The sequence below is a fragment of the Erpetoichthys calabaricus genome, chromosome 14 (genome assembly GCF_900747795.2).
Source record: "Erpetoichthys calabaricus chromosome 14, fErpCal1.3, whole genome shotgun sequence".
Taxonomy (NCBI): domain Eukaryota; kingdom Metazoa; phylum Chordata; class Cladistia; order Polypteriformes; family Polypteridae; genus Erpetoichthys; species Erpetoichthys calabaricus.
In genome coordinates this window covers 88,941,417-88,961,816 of record NC_041407.2, presented here as the reverse complement: position 1 = coordinate 88,961,816, position 20,400 = coordinate 88,941,417, and the positions used below count along the sequence as shown (strand labels likewise).

General features: G+C 37.4%; 1 protein-coding gene across 1 annotated transcript in view; it reads right to left on the bottom strand.

Annotated features, from left to right (window-relative positions):
* kdm1a (lysine (K)-specific demethylase 1a) overlaps nucleotides 1-20,400 on the bottom strand; it is a 42,427-nt gene that overhangs the window by 21,831 nt on the left and 196 nt on the right. The window contains exons 2-8 of the mRNA XM_028818698.2: nucleotides 14,375-14,699; nucleotides 9,868-10,033; nucleotides 9,073-9,206; nucleotides 2,809-2,887; nucleotides 2,262-2,354; nucleotides 1,528-1,634; nucleotides 761-842 (exon numbers count right to left, since the gene is read on the bottom strand). Of these exons, the coding sequence (XP_028674531.1) occupies nucleotides 761-842; nucleotides 1,528-1,634; nucleotides 2,262-2,354; nucleotides 2,809-2,887; nucleotides 9,073-9,206; nucleotides 9,868-10,033; nucleotides 14,375-14,680 (967 nt within the window). The 5' untranslated portion in view covers nucleotides 14,681-14,699. The remainder of the gene's footprint in view (nucleotides 1-760; nucleotides 843-1,527; nucleotides 1,635-2,261; nucleotides 2,355-2,808; nucleotides 2,888-9,072; nucleotides 9,207-9,867; nucleotides 10,034-14,374; nucleotides 14,700-20,400) is intronic.

The window sequence follows — 20,400 nt, the reverse complement described above, 5'->3', positions numbered from 1 at the left end:
ATACAGTGGAACCTCGGGTCACGAACGTCTCTGAACACATACAAATAGGGTTATGACCAAAAAGTTTGCCAAACTTTTGCATCTGTTCACGACTACACACTCGGGTGATGAACAAGCCAGTTTCCTTTCCGGTTCGTACGTGCCAATGATTTCCGCACGTGTTCCGTCTCTCCCTGTGCATTCACTGGGAACTCTTTGTGCTCTATTTAGTTTCCCTTCCGGTTCGTACGCGCCGGTGATTTACGCACGTGTTCAGTCTCTCCCTCTACCTGTACAGTACATTGTTCTCAGTCAGATGTGCATCGCGCAGAGGGACTTTACCTCAAAACTGTAATCTCCTCTCCACCCAGTTCCTCCTCACTTCCTACATGCCAGAACTCGACTCATGCAAGGTTAGTTTTCTTGGTTGTTTATGGTTAGTTTTTGTATAAATTACATATTTTTCAAATGTTCATTTTTTTCCCTGTGCTTAAAACTCATTAAAAAAAAAGTGTTTACAGCGATCGGTTCGTAAGGCTATTAGCGTGAACTCTTGCAATGTTAGTTTTCTCTGTTCAAGGTTTTCTCAGTGTTATTCAATGTTTTTACATTTAGTTTACTATTACACTGTGCATTGTATGGTATAACTAACTATTTTTGTGCTTAAAAATCTTTAAAAAAATATATTTACATTCAGCTTGTTCTGCTAAGGGAGGACGCTTAATTTAAAATAAGCCAGTGTACAACAGATTAAATTAATAATCATTTTATAGCAACTTACCCAAACCGGTGACCACCATGGCCCCTAAATCTGCCACATAGTTTCCTTTTCGAAAGGTAGCAACACGTCCCCCTACACGGTCCTAGAATTAAAAAAAAAAAAAAAACAGTCCAAACAGATGGTGATTAGGAAAAGAATATATTTGCACACTGGTGGATATCACAATAAGAACTGTCAACATTTTTGAATAAGAAGAAAAAAATAAAAGCAAACATTCCACTGTACTGGGACACTCTATCTCTATTGTCAAACTGCTTATTAAGAATGAGTTGCTGTATAGCCAACAGCAAAAACTAACTTCACAATGCCATCTAGTGGCATTGTCCATGACTACAACTGTTAATCTGCACCGTTTGAAGTTCTTTTTAGGGAGTCAAATAAAAATTGTTTCAATAATTTAGCAGTCCATTTCCTATAATAGCATTTAGATGTTGTTGTCATATCACAGAAACATCAGTTTCACCTGCTCACTCAGATCTGCTACTGACTTCTTAAATACATTCTTCCTTACGGCTTCATCAGTGATATGAAAGGTGGTAAACATTTGATTTTAAGTAAGATAAGTGTCTTGCTTCAGATTATTAATGAGGAATTTACTCAAGATGATACACTTTTGCAAGGACAGCTACTGTATTCACATTTTGTACCAATGAACATAAAAAATTAGTCTTTTATACAATTTCAAAATATACACTTAATAAGTAAGGATTCAATGCACCTGCAAAAATGTTACACAGTTTAAATACACAATTAGAATATTTACATACCCTGGCTTCCAAAACCGTAACATCCATCCCAAAGCTCTGAAGCTGCCGAGCTGCAGCTAAACCAGAAACTCCTGCTCCAATTATTATTACTTTACCAGTTTTTTTGGCTGAAAAACAATTATCATAAAACTATAACACATAGTGATGTATTGTATTATTTTGAAACAATGAGTAATTAGCCTTCCATTTGTGCACAGCAAGTTCAAACATTTTGATCATACAAGTAGTTTATTTTAAAATAACATGAACTTCTGTATATTTTTTTCTGTGTTGCCACGCTTTACAGGTAAAGGTTTAAAACTGGCTTGGCTAAAATAGGGCTAAAAGTAATTCAATTACAGTTTAACTCCACTAGAAAATACTGTGATGCTTGCCACAGTTATATAAAAAAGTGGCAGAAAGGTGCCTACAAATATGACAATAGTTATATATAAAATTATACAGTATAAAATTAATTTGAAAGGAGTACACATATTTCCCCATTTCACCTTTTGCTGACATGAAAGACATCAGAAACAGCTAACTTAGAAGTTTAGTTATGTTTAACATAAAATATAAAAAAGATTAACACTAAACAAAATAGATAAATATCTTCCCAATTATAATATGCTTTTACTTTTTTACTTTCTTACCAGTCTATGCACAAATGAAGAACTGCCTCACTATTGCAAATCTTGGCCAAAGCATAAGTGTAAAATTTAAAAGTTTTGAAAAACGAAAAAAAGAATACGTACTTGGTAAGGGTTTTACACGCTTATAGACACCAAAGTTGATCAGCCCGTGTCTCTCTAAATAGCTGTGTATTCTATGGACAAGAACAGCATCACCTAAGAAGAATTAGCAAACTCAAGTAAAGATCTAATTTTGGAGTCAATTTCCATCGAGAGAGAGAGTGAGAGAGGTCAGGAGCACGCGCTGATACAGTGCATTGCCACACCCACCACACAACAAACCAACTCAGCCATGAAATGAGTGACACCTCAGCACCACACTAGTTCAGATGGAGTGGAACACTGTGAGGTTTTTCATGGTGGCTGGAGTGCCAATACTGCCACCAACCCCAAGTTTTTCCCTGTACGTTAGAGGGCCTACATGCAGGGCTGGATGCAGATTAACGTCATACCGAGAAAACTGTAAATAATTTTATCAATTGTGCAATCATCATAGATAAATATTTTATATAATTCAGTTTTTGAACAAAAAGAATGGAAAACCTACGACTAACCAAATATTAAGCCACTGAAAATTAAACCAAAGACAACAATGCACATTTGAACTCACTATTATATGGCGCTTCCAGCTGTTGGACAGTAGCTTCAAATGTTAGCTGTATTTTGGGATTATCCAACCATAGCTGAAGCTGTAAGAAAATTAAGACAGTAATATTATTAATAACACATTCGTATATGAAAGTATTTATTTACCAATATTAAATAGATGTGATGCAGCCCATATTAGACTATATTCCTGTAACTGAATAATTTGACTTTCGTCTTTTTTGCTTGTTTCTTTAGCAAAAATCTAAACAGGAAGATGGTGTCTACACTAACTAAATGTTGGGGATCTTATATTTTAATCAAAAGATAGCACCTAGTGGATCATTTAAAATACCATTCGGGATCCAGCTCCACGATCACAAATTAATGGTTGTAAATTAATCAATGCTTAGTTTAATTCTGATTTATATCTAAAAACACTGTACAGTGTGTAAAGGCACATAAATATTGCTTAGTCAATGTTATCAAAATTAGAATCCACATTACTAACCGAGAATGATAAACCGGATGGACGCAGGGCCATCCGGCAATGGGCCGTGGACGCAAAAGACGTACTGCGCAGGCGCCCCACAAATCCCCCCCCCCCCGCAAGCAACAGGAACAGGATGGAATGCAACCTAAAATAAGAAATGAGGCACCGCGCACAGAAAAAAGGAGTCAGATGCCGGCGCTGTGCACGAAACCCATTGCACACGAAACGGGACACACACAAAGAGCAGGATTCAACAAGCCCCTACCACACAAAAAAAAAAGAAGCCGCGAGCACCACACAAAACCCGTTGGACACAAAACGGGACAGACTACGGACATAGCACACAAAACGTACACAAAAACGACGATTCACACCCACGACCACACTAACATAAATAACAAATGACACACAAAGCCCCATTTCTAAATGAACCGTCCCTATTAAACATACGTCATCTCAACACGTTCACACTATGCAGCATAGCTGGATCTCATTACAATGTGGCACTATTAACCGTTCAACCGCAGAAAAGGCTCCATATTAACAGTGAGTGCGATCCTCCTTATTACTTATCCATATTTCTCACGCTGAAGAACAAACAAGTCATGAATTCACGATCACGGGTACAAAACGATACGGCTCGGATGACGGGACCAAACACAATTCACACTATGCAGCATAGGTGGATCTCATTACAATGAGGCACTATTAACCGTTCAACCGCAGAAAAGGCTCCATATTAACAGTGAGTGCGATCCTCCTTATTACTTATCCATATATCTAACGCTGAAGAACAAACAAGTCATGAATTCACGATCACGGGTACAACATGAACGTAGATGCATGCAGCGCGCGTCTCACAGTGCTGCATCGATACAGGCACGGGTTCAAAACGAAACACCTCCCGTCTCAGACATACAGAAACGACAGCGAAGGGACAAAATAAATAAACGCAGACGTCTACACCGCGCATCTGGAATGCCGGAAAACAAGCAGGCAAGGCTCCAAAAAGAGAAAGCTCAACTGACCTACATACAAAAACGGGCAAGGCTCAATACAAACAATGCACGCCATAAACTACAACGGGCTTCTCACACAGCACAGGCAAATCGATTACAGCTCCAAAACAACACGTCCCAGATACTGGACATACAACGACGCGCCTCTCAAACGGCACAAGCAAAACATACAGGTCACGGACATCAACGACAGACACCTGCTAAACGCTTACGCCAGTTAGCTGACAACGCGTTCAATAATGAGTCCACTATTCGGGAAAATTCATTCGGATTAATGAATGTCATTTGCAATCATTGTCATTCACTTAACTTCCCTGAAGAAACAACTGGCAATACAAGTAATACATTTACACGTTGTTGTCAAAAGGATCAAATTAGACTGCCTCCTTTATACATTCATATCCTGAATATCTACAGAAGCTTCTAACTAACGATGTACCTGAAAGTAAAAACTTTATGAACTGCATTAGATCCTACAAATCAGTATCCACTATGAACATGAACAGTAGCACTGCACGTGACATCCGTCTTGCAAAACTGTTAATTATTGATGAATGTACAATGGCATCCAGTCACTTACTCAGCACCATTCATAAACTTCTACAAACGTTGATGAATAATAATATTCCCTTTCGATGAAAGGTACTTTTATTAGGAGGAGATTTTAGATAGTGCTTAGCTATTGTTCCACATGCCATGCACTCAGCTATTGTTCAGTGCACCTTAAAATACGCAGACAATTGGCATTGCTTTCAAAAGATACAGTTAGTACAAAACATGCGATGTCCAGATCCAGATCATAACAATTGGTTATTACAACTGGGAGATGGTACACTCACCAATACAGATAGACTTCACCCAGATATTATTACAATTCCTCAAGCCTTTATCTGAGACGACTTAGTTACAGAGATATTTGGAACAGCAATCTCATTAGACCAAATGCCCCTTTTAACACAATGCACTATATTATGTCCAAAAAATATTAATGTGTAAAACATAAATACCCAAGTCATTGCATTACTTCCTGGAGAGACACAACTCTTTCTAAGCTCTGACAAAGTTGACTCTTATCACGACAATGACCATCTTCATTGACCTTACAAGTTCTGACCTGGAATTACCTTTTACACTTAAACGGCGTTTACAAAGAAATTTTCCAATAAACCTTTACACTGTGCCACACACTTTATTGTTTGCTTTCTATATGCATCATCTACACCTTCACACTATTCTACATCTCATTCATACATCACGCTCTTTGTCATTTCCCAACACCAGGGGTTGGCGAGCGAAGCGAGCAGGGGACGGAGCCCCCTAGTCCAAATATAATATCAATGCCACCTGAACCAAGATTAGACCAAGATTATGTCAGATAAACAGGGCGGCATGGTGGTGTAGTGGTAGTGCTACTGCCTTAAAGTAAAGAGACCATGGTTCATGTCCTGGGTCCTCCCTACATGGAGTTTGCATGTTCTCTCCATGTTTGGGTGAGCTTCCTCCAGGTGCTCTGGTATCCTCCTACTGCCCAAAGAAATACAGGTTGAGTGAATTGGTGAGGCTAAATTGACCCTGGTATGTGTCTGGGTGTTCACCCTGCAATTGACTGGAGTCCTGTCCAGGGTTTGTTCCTGCCTTGCACCAAGTAACTTTATCAGGTGTCCGATAATTTCCTGTTGTGATACCCCCTTGTTTTGTGGTCAAAGCATATCACACACATGATCATAACATACTGCTCATGTCAGTAAAGGCATCCAGTATAAGCTATATAATAGTGCTGGAGTCATTCATTTGTACATGTCATTCGTCTATATACATGAAAATGCAAACTGGTATCACAGTCACTCTCAAATTTATGCTGCTTTACATGCTATATTCCCATGTAGCTGTTGTAATGAAGACATAATATTGACTAGAACAAACCCAGTCAGCATCACAAACTACAGTATAGGTTTGCATATTTATTGTTTGATAATTAATCAGGTAATTTTAATAGCAATATTAGCCATATGTTCCAGTGAGGCTGAGCTGCACATACAGTGGAACCTCGGGTCACGAACGTCTCAGACCTCGTACAAATCGGGTTACGACCAAAAAAGTTCGCCAGACTTTTGCATCTGTTCACGACCACACACTCGGGTGACGAACAAGCCAGTTTCCCTTCCGGTTATATGCACCAATGATTTCCGCACGTGTTCAGTCTCTCCCATTGCATTCCTTGTATAGCGAGAGAGAGAGAGAGAGTATATATATTTACATACAGATCGTACGATCCGGAACGGATTCATTGTAATTGCATACAATTTGGGGGAAAATTACTTCGGGTCACGACCAGAGTTTTGGAACGAATTACGGTCATGACCCGAGGTTCCACTGTATTTAAAATTATATTAATCCAATATGTCTTGTGCTTCCATTTCAAAGCAGCATCATGAGATCAGTCGTGTTGAGAATCTGGCTATTATGAATTATTTTGGAATGGGCACAACATATTTAGCAACACATTTTGTCACCATTGCAAAAAAAAAAAAAAAAAAGACAAACCACCACCAGGTAACAAAATTGCTTGGTTTGATATTTGACTGGACTGTAACTTGGCACAACTGCTGTGTAAAACTGGCAACAACAAAATACTTATTTCTGTTTTTGTCTTGAAACTCTAAGTTAAACGTTAATAGACTTTTAAATAAAACGTGCTGTGCTCACTTCCACAACTGAAAATCAAGCCATTCAAATGTGCAAACATCTAGCATATACACTGGTTCCAAGTTATTTTAAAAAAAGGAATTAAACTACAAGTTATACAGCCTTGCACTGGCTCCACAAGAATTTATATTTAACATAGAAACTAATTTTGGCTTCTCCACATGCACAAAATGGCACTCTGTCCACTTTTACCATTTGTAACTGCATTGTAAAGTGCATCCAACAAAGAAAAATTAAGAAATTAAAAATAAACTGCATAAACTGTGGTTACATAAGCTTGACTATCTTCTGAAACTTGTTTGTAATTTATCAAATAATTACTAGGAGTGTAACCAGAAGGACTTACTTATGATTAGTCCTCAACACACAACATTAAATTCCGTTTTGTGTCTAGAGCTGCATTTGCCTAAATCCATATCAGATTATTTAATCTATAACTGGACAATATTTGTCTTGAAATGCTGCAAAAACTAATCAACATACTGCACTAAATCATTGTATTTAAATCATGAGTAAAGTATGTTAGAGTGTAAAGATTTTAACTTTTCAACTCTAAATGTTAAAACTGCAAAAACACTCAAATATAATAATTTTCAGCACAAGCAGAAGGAGGACACCCTGAATAATGCTGTGCTAAATGAGGTTCAGTCACAAGGGGGAAATCAAACTAGTATGCTAGATCACTGTGTGTAACAGGGATTCATTTTCACTGATGCTCTGGTCACTCCCATTGCTTACTATTACTCAAACTTGTATCCTAAGACAGAATAATTGATATATCCACCAATCATCACTCTTCTTTCCTTTTGTATTTTTCCCTTCCCATACTGAATGAGTTGTCAGTTATCTCTTAGCTGACTAGAAGGACATCATACTTGTCATGTACTATGGGAATGCCATATAGATAAGTTGATACTGAGTAGGAGAGTAGTTAAGAGGCAGTACCAGCTCAATACAATTCCACCATGTAGTATTGCTGTACCCCAATTAAAAAAAAGCTAAATATATTAATGTTAATCTTGCTGGCATTAGGCACAAGGCTGAAATTTACAGGATTTAGCATGGCTACACTTCTTAAAAATAAATAAATGTTGGGTGTACTTGTATACACTGTACACACTAAATAATGTTTTCTTCAATATGGCACTGGGCGCACAGCAGGAAACAAAAATTAAAATAAATTTAAAATTAAAAAACATTTAGTTTTGTTTTCGGTTCTCTCATTCATTCATCGTGGAAGTCTTTCCAGAAACTTAAAAGGTGTTAACCAACTAAAGAATGCATTCACCTTTAACCTAGCAAATGTAATTAAAATTTATACAAAGCATATTTATTTATTGAACAACCAGTAATGCTGCACTGCATGATAACGTGCAGTGAATACACTTCACTTGAGCATTCATAGTTCTCTTACTTTTTCATTGTACATTTAGCATTCATTTGCTCAGAGGTTGATGCGCTTGCTGCTTCCTGAGCAGTTCTTCTTTTCTCCACCCTAGCAGCCCACTTCTTCTCTTCTTTTGTCTGCATCTTTTTGCGTTAATGATTAAGTCAGTGTTTGTGTTGCAATTACTTAGTATGTTTCCTTAATTTCTCACTTAAGCTGGCACTTAAGTGTTCAATCTGCCTCAAGAATGATTTAAGATATGAGAGGTAGGGGAAGTGACGGCAAGGGTGGTAGGGAATGAAAACGGCGCCCATATGCATGTGGCGTGTGGCCGCCATGCTGGCCACTGCCAAGAGTTTACAATAAAATAAAATAAAAATAAAAAGAGGAATAACCTTGGAGGTCAGTCATCACCCCCCTGAAAGTGGATAATTGATGCCACGTAGTGTATGTGTACCAAATTTCAGGTCAATCGTCAAACGGTTTGCGAGCTACAGGTGATTTAAAATCCTAGACAGACAAACGAACAGCCACAGTGCTGTATTATATATACAGATAGGATTTTTTTCTAATTTATGAGGGCACACTGTCAATGAAACAAGACTTGGGAGTTTTAACTTGCCCTTAATGTTTCAGTGTGAATAAAGGTTCCATTACACAACTAAGCACATTAAAAAAACTCACCGTTCTATTCCGAATGTACAAAAACACTTTTTGTGTCTGTTGTGGGCCACTTATGATATCAGGGAAACAAGCAGCTTCTTGAGATGTCATACGATCATGAGGTAGTCGACTTTGAAAGGCTGCCCCCTCCACTCCTAAATGTAAAGCCAAATAAATAAATAAATATTCACCAATTGTACGCTACAATAAACCTACTGAATATACTGACTGCTGAAAGTATTGTGGTTATTATAGCAAAATTGACCAAGTTTCTAGTTAGGTTAATTTCTTTTCTAAATTCAGATACTCTAACATTTAACTTTGAAAACTCTACGGCTCTGTGATCAAAACTGTATTTATTGGAAACTGTAAAGAAATAAATATTATTTAAAAAAAATACACATCATTCCCAACACAGTTTCCACAAGTTTGTGGATTACATTGTAGATAATAAAATATGAACTCACCTTAGTGTTCAAACTTTCAAATAAATAATACTGGAACAGTTTTGGTGAAGCATAAAATTGTATTTATTATGATTTTAATTGTATAGCGATAATAATAGACATGGGGGGAGGGTTCAATAGAAAGGCAAAAATACATTTTTAATATATTATAGTATTCATCATGATTCTAATGCTGAACTCTGCCAACAAGACAATATCAGTTCTACGGCTTGCAAGTCTGTAAATCAGTACATTATAATGAGTATTATATAGTCATGACAAATGAAAAAAGTAAAACAGACAGCATGGGTAAATGAAAGCAGCAGAAAAAACAAAATTTGATTTTACTGAGAAGTTAAGCATTTCTCACCTGATGGTTCCTCTGGCTCACTGTCGTTTTCCTCTTCTACTGGTGGAGCTGGGGGAGGCAGTACCTGTTTTCTCTCTTTTTCTGCTTTAGCATTTCTTTCCTCCTCTGAATAATATTCATCCTCTGAAAGATTTGCAAGACTCTCATCCATTTCCCTATATTCCACCTTCAATAGAGAGAAAATAAAATCGTGAAATTTTGATATACACACAGATAACCAGCAATTTATCACCTGAACCCTTACATGATTTTACAGTATTTTAGGCTTTAAAACACGATTTAATACTCTTTTCCTTAACTGAAAGTCTTTAAAGACAAACAACTGAACCGTCCTGTCTAAAATGACTTCAGTACATATGTATCCACTGAAAACACAGGGATCTGTTGTGAGCTTTAAACATCTTCTATTTCCATGTGTTTTTCTTTAAAACAGAAGAACCATAAAAGACCAACTTACTTCTACACTATTGTATACAGTATTTGTGTACTTATCCAAAGATATGAGGTAATTGTTATCTTCTTACTAATGTACATGTTTGTGTGTTTCTTTTCTTGAGGCAGGTAGTCTGCATCTGTCAAAATCTTGAATATCCACTTATACATTTCATAGTACTTATTTGAGGATCAAAGTTTCAAGTGTCAACAAGTACTTAAAACTCTTTTGTGATACACTACCACTTGTTAATCCATTATACAAGAAACATGAGCACTGTAATAAACAACAATACACACAATTAAAGTAAATATATTTAAAACTGACAAAAGGTTCTTCAAGAACAAGTCTGTCTGCTATGTGACATCATGAACTGTAACTAATTAGTAATGACCATGTCAACATGACCTCATAAATTAGTTTCCAGGTAAGCAAAGATCACAATATACAAACATAACACTTTATCTATGGTGTCTTTTAAATTAAGCATGCAAAGTATAATTGTTTATGACTATCGTCTAAATAAGCAAAATGTGTTAAATACTGTTTGGATTTCAAAACTGATAAGAGTCATGTTAACCATGGAAGAAAACAAAATTCGATGAAGCTCAAAATACCAACCTCTTCTTTTTTAATAATATTAATTTCAGTATTTTTATCTGCATTTATACTTTCCCACAGAAGTGTGCTCTAGTGAGTTCTGCGTGGGATAACTAAACTCCAAGTCCATAACTCCATACGCTTTGCAAGGAGTTCCTTGAAATACATTCACGAACCTAGCGGTGCAGTCATCTTGTAATACAATCATAGGCCTGATCAGCAACAATGATAAGGAAGCTTACAGTGAAGAGGTTTACCTGTCAACTCAATAGTGCCAGGAGAACAATCTCATTTTTAGTGTCAGGAAAAAACAATGAACTGGACACAGACATTAGAAAGCAATAGGCAGATCACACTACTATCTACTTCAGAGTAGATGCCATTGAGAGGGAGTGTAACTTTACATTTCTTAAATTTCATACATCATTAACTGAAGTGGGCATAAAACAGACTAGTGCCTCTACTTCCTCCGAGAAAAGCAGGGATATCCTTATCTATCCTCATTTAACTTTTACAGGAGTACAGTGGAGTTCATTCAAATTGTCCTAACAACATCCTGGTACGGCACCTGGCTCAGTATAATAAAGATCGTAAACAATACTTGCTGCCCTAAAAAGACAAACAGTATTATTAAAGACTCTCAGCCATCCTGTACAATTGCTTTTCTTACTCCTCCCTTCTGGAAAATGGTACACGACTTCAGTTACTCCACTAGTACATCCACAAACAGTTTCTATCCACAGGTTGTAAGGTTATTGACAGCTTACAACAATAACAAATACAGTAGCATAAAAAACATTGATTAGGCCTGCCATGATACCAGACTTTTTGCAATTGATACCAATGCCAATAAAACAATTAAAAACAAAAAATGAATACCCATTTGTCACCACAGCAAAAACTGAGATCCAATTCAACATACTTTTCTTCTTCCAAAAAAAAAAAAAATAAAAAAATAAAGCTTTATTGCACAAAATAAAAATTTAAAAGGCAACTGTTTAATAACTTGAAGGTCAGTCAGTCAGTCAGTCATTTTCCAACCCGCTATATTCTAACACAGGGTCACGGGGGTCTGCTGGAGCCAAACCCAGCCAGCACAGGGCACAAGGCAGGAACAAACCCTGGGCAGGGCACCATCCCACCACAGGGCGCACACACACACACACACACACACACACAAACACCCACACACCAAGCACACACTAGGGATAATTTAGGATCGCCAATGCACCTAACCTGCATGTCTTTGGACAGTGGGAGGAAACCGGATCACCCGGAGGAAACCCACGCAGACACGGAGAGAACATGCAAACTCCACACAGGGAGAACCCGGGAAGTGAACCGCAGACACGGAGAGAACATGCAAACTCCACACAGGGAGAACCCGGGAAGTGAACCCAGGTCTCCTTACTGCAAGGCAGCAGCGCTACCACTGCACCACCATGCCGCCATTAACTTGAGGTTGCATGTTTTAAAAAAAAAAAAAAATTCTGTTATTCAAATGGCCAGTATTATGCTTTCTTCTGTAACACAAAATAAAATGATCAGAAGGACTTGAAGCTGTGCATACCACATCACCCACTAATGGGATAAGAGGGGTCAAAGTTACTCCTTTTCACAAACCTTCAAAAACATGTAAAGTAATAGGAGACATGTGAAGTGACGTTTTACGTTATTTCAATTTTGCTGATCATCAATATGATATTTTTAATATTTGATTCTTTTCCAGTGGTCCTAGCTCCTCAAGATCATCTCCACGAAGGTTAAAAATGGCAAATTTCAAACAGAAGCATGTGGGGTATCATTTTAGACTATTTCAAAATCAGCAATTACAAATATGACCCAGCCTCCTATGGACCTCTATCAAAGGGTTAAAAATGACAAATTTCTATTACAATCAAGAATGTGGCATTTAAATTTTAAACGTGTAAATTGAAGCACACATTTTAATTTTTCAGATATTTGCTGGAACTAGATGAAAACCTATAAAACCTGCAATTAAAAAAATGGATGTGGAATATAATACCCTAAGCTATTTTGATTTATTAAAATAGCTCTTAGCTGGTATCTTGAGGAGTACCGTTAACAGAATTTGTATCTATGGCTTGTACTCCTCTTCTTTATAATTCTTTAGCAATTTCTGCTTTCCGGATATGTATTTTCTGCATCAGATTTAATCACAATTAGTTGGTTTATGGTTTTAATAGCCATTTTAGGAATTGCCATAGATTATGCTAGATAAATAAATCTGGATATAAATTTCCATTTCTGTCCAAAATATGGCCTAAAATGGAGATGTCTCTTTGTTACCAGACATTGAAAAAAATGCAAATTATATTTAAAATTACTCCAAAAACTGAGATTTTCTAATATACTATTATAATCAGTGTATAAGTATACAGTATAGATACAGATTTGAGTGCAATATAATTAACTGTCTGCAGAGGGCACTCTTTCATTCATAACAACTCTTTCAGGTTTATCTTCAAACTTGAGGCTTTACAGGAAAAAAAATAAGTAATTTTAGGAATCTTGAGGAACTGCTCTGTTATTCATGAATACTGTTGCATCATCAGTGATTTGGCTGATGGTCAGATATTTACCAAATACTGTTAGCTTCTCAATATCATAAGTTTTTACACTTCGCTGCAGTTTTGAGTAAAGGAAGAATTGGACAGCCCTGTTTGATTCCTTTACAACATATTACCTTTCCAAGATTTACAGCTAATAAAGAAAATTAATGGTTTGTATTTTGTTGCACTAAATATGCAATACACCCGACATTAAACTTGAATTTAATAATGTCTGTGCACGCATAGGATGTGAAATTTCCTCCTCATGAATCATACATCAGCTTGCACAACCCTTGTTGCTGGCTGGAGTTTCAGATAATACAGCCAAATGTCAGACAGCTCCTTCAGATAAAATGCAGGATGAAGCCAAACTGCAATGGTGTTCCACAGAGAAGATTATATCTGAAATGAAAAAGACTTCTCTGTCACACTGGTTAGAGGTCTTCTTTTCCATTGATGACAGAAGAAGCTTTCTCAGCAAAAAATAGGAAAAGGCTTTTCTTGGAAGTGATGTATGAAACAACCAAATTAAACGGCAATCAGAAAAACCCGGTGATGTTGCATAGTGGCATCTGATTAATAACAAAGCTGAGTGGAGACATGCAATAATTTCAATTTAATTTTGAACATTTCAACTGAAATATACACTTACATATAATCAAAATTTACATATGAATATGGCAGTCACAAAATTCTGCTTTGATATGTAATTGATGAACATGCAGGATAACTGACTTGCACAAGAAAAGAGTGAGGCAATGATGGAGCGGAAATGGAGACACTGTAGTTTACACATTAAAAATATTGAACCATACAATACTAGTTTTTTTCTTTCATCATTCTACCTCAGTTTGGTACATAACATCTATGTATAAAAGAGGGGAAAAAATATAATGTTTACTTTAGGTCGTTTGCGGCGGCTGGTCCGGCGTCCTTCTGCACTGTCTGCACCTCCACCATCAATGTTGCTGGAAGCAGAGTGAGAAATAGGTGGTCCAGCAGGATCCCCACTTGGGGATGCTCTCTCCTTCTTCCTAGGAGTGCGGTCACCAGACAACCCACTATCCAAAGCAGTGGCAGTAGAACTGGGAACTCCTGGTTGAGACAGCATCTGCAAGTCTGTGACTCCTTCATTACACCCTCCTTGCAGGGAGGATGAAGAGGAAGAAGAGGAGCCTGGCTCAGATTTCTTACTAGAAAGCATCATTTATGAAACAATGTTTCTCCTAAAAGTAAAAATATCAAGAACATTTTTGTGAAGTCCAAAAAGAAACATTAATCAGAGTCAATATAATCTGCACTTGAAACATGAAGTCTGTCATTTTCTTAACCACTTTGTCCTGAACAGGGTCACTGGGGGTGTTGGAGCTTATCCCAGCTAGCATAGGGCACAAGGCAGGAACAAATCCTAAACAGGGCACCAGTCCCTCACAGGGAAAACACACATACACACACACACTAGGGTCAATTTAGTATCGCCAATCCACTTAGCTTGCATGTCTTTGGACTGTGGGAGATAGCTGGAGCACCAGGAAGAAACCCATGCAAACTCCACAGAGACGACACGAGATGTGAAGCCTGGCCTCCTTACTGCGAGGCAACAGCATTACCACCGCGCCACCTTTGCCATCATGAAACACGAAGTGCATAACTTAAATATTAGGCATCCTTAAATTAAGTTCATAGATATAAAGGGTATGTAGTTTATTACACCATTAAAAATATTTTATAATATTTTAAAATATTATTAAGAGACTGTTGCTATGTTTTAATTTAAAGATAAGCATAGCTTTTAGTACATACCTATTATGGGAACAGTGCAAGCATTTTTTAATTTCAACAGCTGTAATATCATCTTGAATCAGGAGCTCACAAAATGTGTGCCACAAAAGTCAAATAAACTATTAACTAAAAGGGTGTAAACAGATTGCAATTTCAGATACAAATACAAAGTATTTACTATAAAGGTTCTCAGGCTAAAGAAGGATACATTATCCAGCAATAAGGCAGACAAATAAAAAGCTAGTAAATGTTAGTCACAGAAAAGTCTGCAAAGAATAGAACAGCCATATCAAGAGGGGCTATGTAGACCACGAAATTTGCACAACTGGCAGTCACATTCTGTGATGAGAATGGTGTCGAAAACTTTGTTTTTACTGTATGGTTATTTGTTGCAACCACAATAAAGGCTTCAGAATATTTTGCAATGATTAGAATTAACAGATACTGTACTAGCAGTTCAATTTTGAACTAGAAAGCTGGAAGCATATTTTCATTCAGTCCAAGCATCCAGAGAAAAGCAGAACAATTTATCGCTGCAAAATAAACACAGTATGGTAGCAAAGCCTTCAGCTCTGCTGCCGCACAGATCCACTGCTCTAGATTTGACTGCCGCACCTAAGGTTTTCATTGGTCTTTCTTCGACACCCCCAAAGTTGTGGCATTAGTTTATTTGACGACTCTTGTATAAGAGTGAATGTGGGTGTGTGATCACTGACTGGAAGCTCATCCAGGGTTCATTTGTACCTTTAGCCTGCTGCTACTAGATAAACTCTAGTCCCAATAATCCTGCATTACAAAAAAGATGTTTGAGAATGTTATCCGATATAAAAAGCTCAGAATCTGTGTGTTTGCAAGATATAAAATCCATAGTGTTGACTACTAAAATTTGCGTACCTCCTTCATTTGATCACGGCATGACCGTAGACTAAAATTTTGACACTGTGCGGATACCGCTGGGTTACAGTTTGACTGGCAGTGCCACCTGGTGGCTCAGAGCAAGTGAAACACCAGAACAGACTGAAGGCAAACTAGCAGACAAATGGACCGGTGCCTAAAATTACTTACCTTTGTAATGCTAAGTGCTACTTCTAGTTTTAAAATAAATGTAAGTAGTAAACATAAATTGTATTAACACTTGACTAACCAAATCATTCAAGTGCTTCATACTTAAAAGCTGTATGTTGTAACTGCTTTGGCTGAAACTGTTTATTTGAAGTTTAATGGGAATATGAACATAACAATAATTGCAGTAAACTGTAACAAAAACATGAGGTATCTTTGTAAATTAAGAAAGACAGACAAGTGTGCAATTTGAAAAAAGCCGAAACATACAGGAATATTTGTCACCCCGATTCAAAGAGCACTTAAAGACTTGAGAAAAATAATTTAATTTGCCATTTTTAGAACTTAATCCCAATTTGAAACATTTATTATATTTATATTGCATCATACAAGCAGGATTTTACAGCTTTTACATGGCAACATTTGTCAATGTGTAGCCAGTGATGACAATAATACACTTGAAAGAATTTGTTCTTTAAATTGCTGGTACACTATTTACACATAAACTTGACGTCATTTCACTTAACATCTACTTTTTCTTTTAATGAAGGCAGTGCTGGAAAGAGGCCAAGACTGATCTGACAAGGCCATCCTAACTCTAACCAGCTCTTCATGGGGATCTCCTAAAAGTTCTCTGGCTAGTTGAGAGATGTATGTTCTGGATCGTCCACCAGTAGGCTGCACCTAGTACACCCTTCTAAGGAAGGCACTCATGTGGCATCCTCACCACTAATACAGGTTACTTGGTCCCTCTTCTTCTTTTCGGCTGCTCCCTTTAGGGATTACCACAGCGGATCATCTTCTTCCATATCTTTCTGTCCTCTGCATCTTGCTCTGTTACACCCATCACCTGCATGTCCTCTTTCACCACATTCATAAACTTTCGATTAGGCCTTCCTCTTTTCCTCTTCCCTGGCAGCTCTATCCTTAGCATCCTTCTCCCGATATACCCAGCATCTCTCCTCTGCACATGTCCAAACCAACACAATCTCGCCTTTCTGACTTTGTCTCCCAACCGTCCAACTTGAACTGACTCTAATGTACTCATTTATAATCCTATCCATCCTTGTCACACCCAGTGCAAATCTTAGCATCTTTAACTCTGCTACCTCCAGCTCTGTCTCCTGCTTTCTGGTCAGTGCCACTGTCTCCAACCCATAAAACATAGCTGGTCTCACTACCATCCTATAGAAGCCAAAAAACCAGCAGTTTTTCTCAAAGGTAACATCAAATTGATAGACTCAGCATTTTGGAGAACACCCTCATTTCAGCTATTCGTACATGAAAATGCATTCTTTCAGTGACTATCCAGGGCTTGTGACTAAAGGTGGGGATGGATATTTTTTGATTTGATATGCTTTGTTAATCCCCGATATGCAGACTGACCAGTAAATCAAAAAGCTTTGTCTGAGAACTTGCATGTCCCCTTCATCACCCCAATTGTCTGGTAAATCTACAAACTGCTCCCACTACACAAACTCATCTCACCACTCACTCACAAGCCAGACCAAGAGATACTTAAACTTCACTACATGAATCAACAACTCATTCATTACCTGTAAGAATCAATCCACTCTTTTCCAGAGGAGGACTATGATTCTAGATTTGGACGTGCTAATTCTCACCTCAGCCTCTTCCCACATGCAAAGAAATCCAGTGCACACCAGAGATCACAGGCTTTAGAGGTCACAAGGACACCATCACCCACAAACAACAGAGATGCAAACTTTAGGTTTTAAAACTAGATACTCTCCAATCCTCAGCTTTGCCTTGATATCTGTTTTATGAATAACACAACAGGAGAGGAGAATTCACCCTTGGAAGACTCCTTTGCTCAAAATAAATAACTCAACTTAAAAACCAAGCTGTGAAATATAACTCTTGTCCTCACAGGCAGTACAGTGGTAGTGCTGCTGCTTTGCAGTAAGGAGACTGTGGAAGATTGTGGGTTCACTTCCCAGTTCCTCCCTGTGTGGATAGCGCTTTGAGTACTGAGAAAAGCGCTATATAAATGTAATGAATTATTATTATTACGACAGATTCAAAAACAAAATGGAATGCTACAGCAGCCCCAGAATGCTGTATTCTTCTAGCATCTACCTACAGTATATGTATAAAATGCTATAATGTCTGTCTGTCATGGGATTACTCATTAACTAATGGGGCTAGAACCTTGATCTTGGTCTTAATTAAAACCTTATGTCTAGAGAAGTTCTGGAAATTGAAAATATTTTAGGAAGCAGCAACCTGGTGGGCTCTTTACTGGTGGACAGAAATCTTTGTTGTAATTAAAGCACGGTCTTCGCGAGGCCTATTGATAAATCTCTACGACATGCTACATACATGTTCAGAATTCATAATCAAGTGTAAGTTCTTATATTTGTAAACAATGGGTGGAGTGTTTACTGTTGTTTATACCTAACCTTTTGTAGCACTTTATTTTAGGACCACAGGACTGCGTGTTTCACTAATTTTTAATAAAATACCACTCCATGCAGGGTCATAAGCTTTTTACAAAATTATGAAGCACACATAAACAAAACTGATACCCTTCACTCCCATGACCCCTCAAATACCTGTGTAAGAAATAAAGGACTAGTCAAATGCTCAATAGCCTGCTATGATCCAGCTGGATCCAAGGTTTAACTATCAAATATAGTCTCCATTCCAATACCCTGGCATAGGCTTTCTTATGTGTAACTGGAACACATCCTTTTGCCCCCTTTTAAAAACATGAGGTTCACCACCTCATACTACAGCCATTGCACTACTCTCACACATGTATCACAAATAAGCTTCTTAGCTAATGTAGGGTCAAATAACGATGGAATTTATCTCATGGTTTATTAAAGGCGGGAAAATGACACAAATGGTACACTTGTTTATCTGTGCGCACCTTGAAGAACAGCTAAGGACATATCAAGACACAAAACCTGAGCCCCAGTAGAACATACAAACTCCACACAAAAGGCACCTACGTCCAGAATGATGCACATCAATACAGCTTGATGGATACCTATAATTTCAGCACCCTAAATTATGTTTCAGAATAGTTATATATTGCGCCATGTCTACAGGTTAATTAGTAGCACATCAAAACTCAGCAAAGAAAAGCGTAATAGTGAGCGCTGTAATGAGCCTGTGTCCAATCTAAACACTTTTGTGCATTATGCCTGTAGCTGCCTGGGTAGGATTCTGCCTCCCACTGGCCTTAAATTGATTTAGGAGATTTCAGAAATGGAAGGATGTATATTGTAAGTAGATAGATAGAACTTTATTTCTCACTAGTGGTATGGTCTCATTATTTAATAGTACAAGCCAGCGGTTTATTACTATTTGCACTATGGTGCTATGAGACTACTTGTTGTTTTATTATGCAAGATAATTATATTCATCCATCTTCCAAATCTACTCTATCCCGAACACGGTGGAGATGAAACTGGTGCCTATCCCAGCAAGCATAGCGAGCAAGGTAGGAACAATCCCTGGACAGGGCGCCAGTCCATCGCTGAGCAAACACACTGATACATGACTGATGGTTATGAAAATTATAACTACACAATCAGTTTCTTAACAAATTGTAAAATAAGAAAGCTGTTAAATATTACATGTACCTGTTTTCTTTATAATTATTGCGGGAAAAAAATGTTAAAATGGATATTTGAACGTAACAGTATTTTACTTTTGGAATAAGTATTGCCAAAATAAATACGTAAAAATGTTTATTCTTCACTACTAGATAAGCTTATACGTAACAACCACGTGAACTATATTTACAAATAAAGCAGCCTCAGAAAAAATGCAAACACCGTTTAGTTTACGTTTCAGGTAAAACAAGTTTTTAATTACTGTTCTGTTCAGAAACACAATTATTTCTTTTATTTCACGCCACGCTTCTGCGACCATATTGCTTTAAAACATTTTCCGTGAACACAGAATGCCATTCATGGTAATATCGACAAGCAGTACAGATGAAAATTTATACCTTTGAAAAACAGTTGCTAAAATATGTGATTATACGGTCTAGCTACTGCTTAAGTTTAAAAAAAAAACTCAGCTTCCTACATACGTAAAGAAATAAAT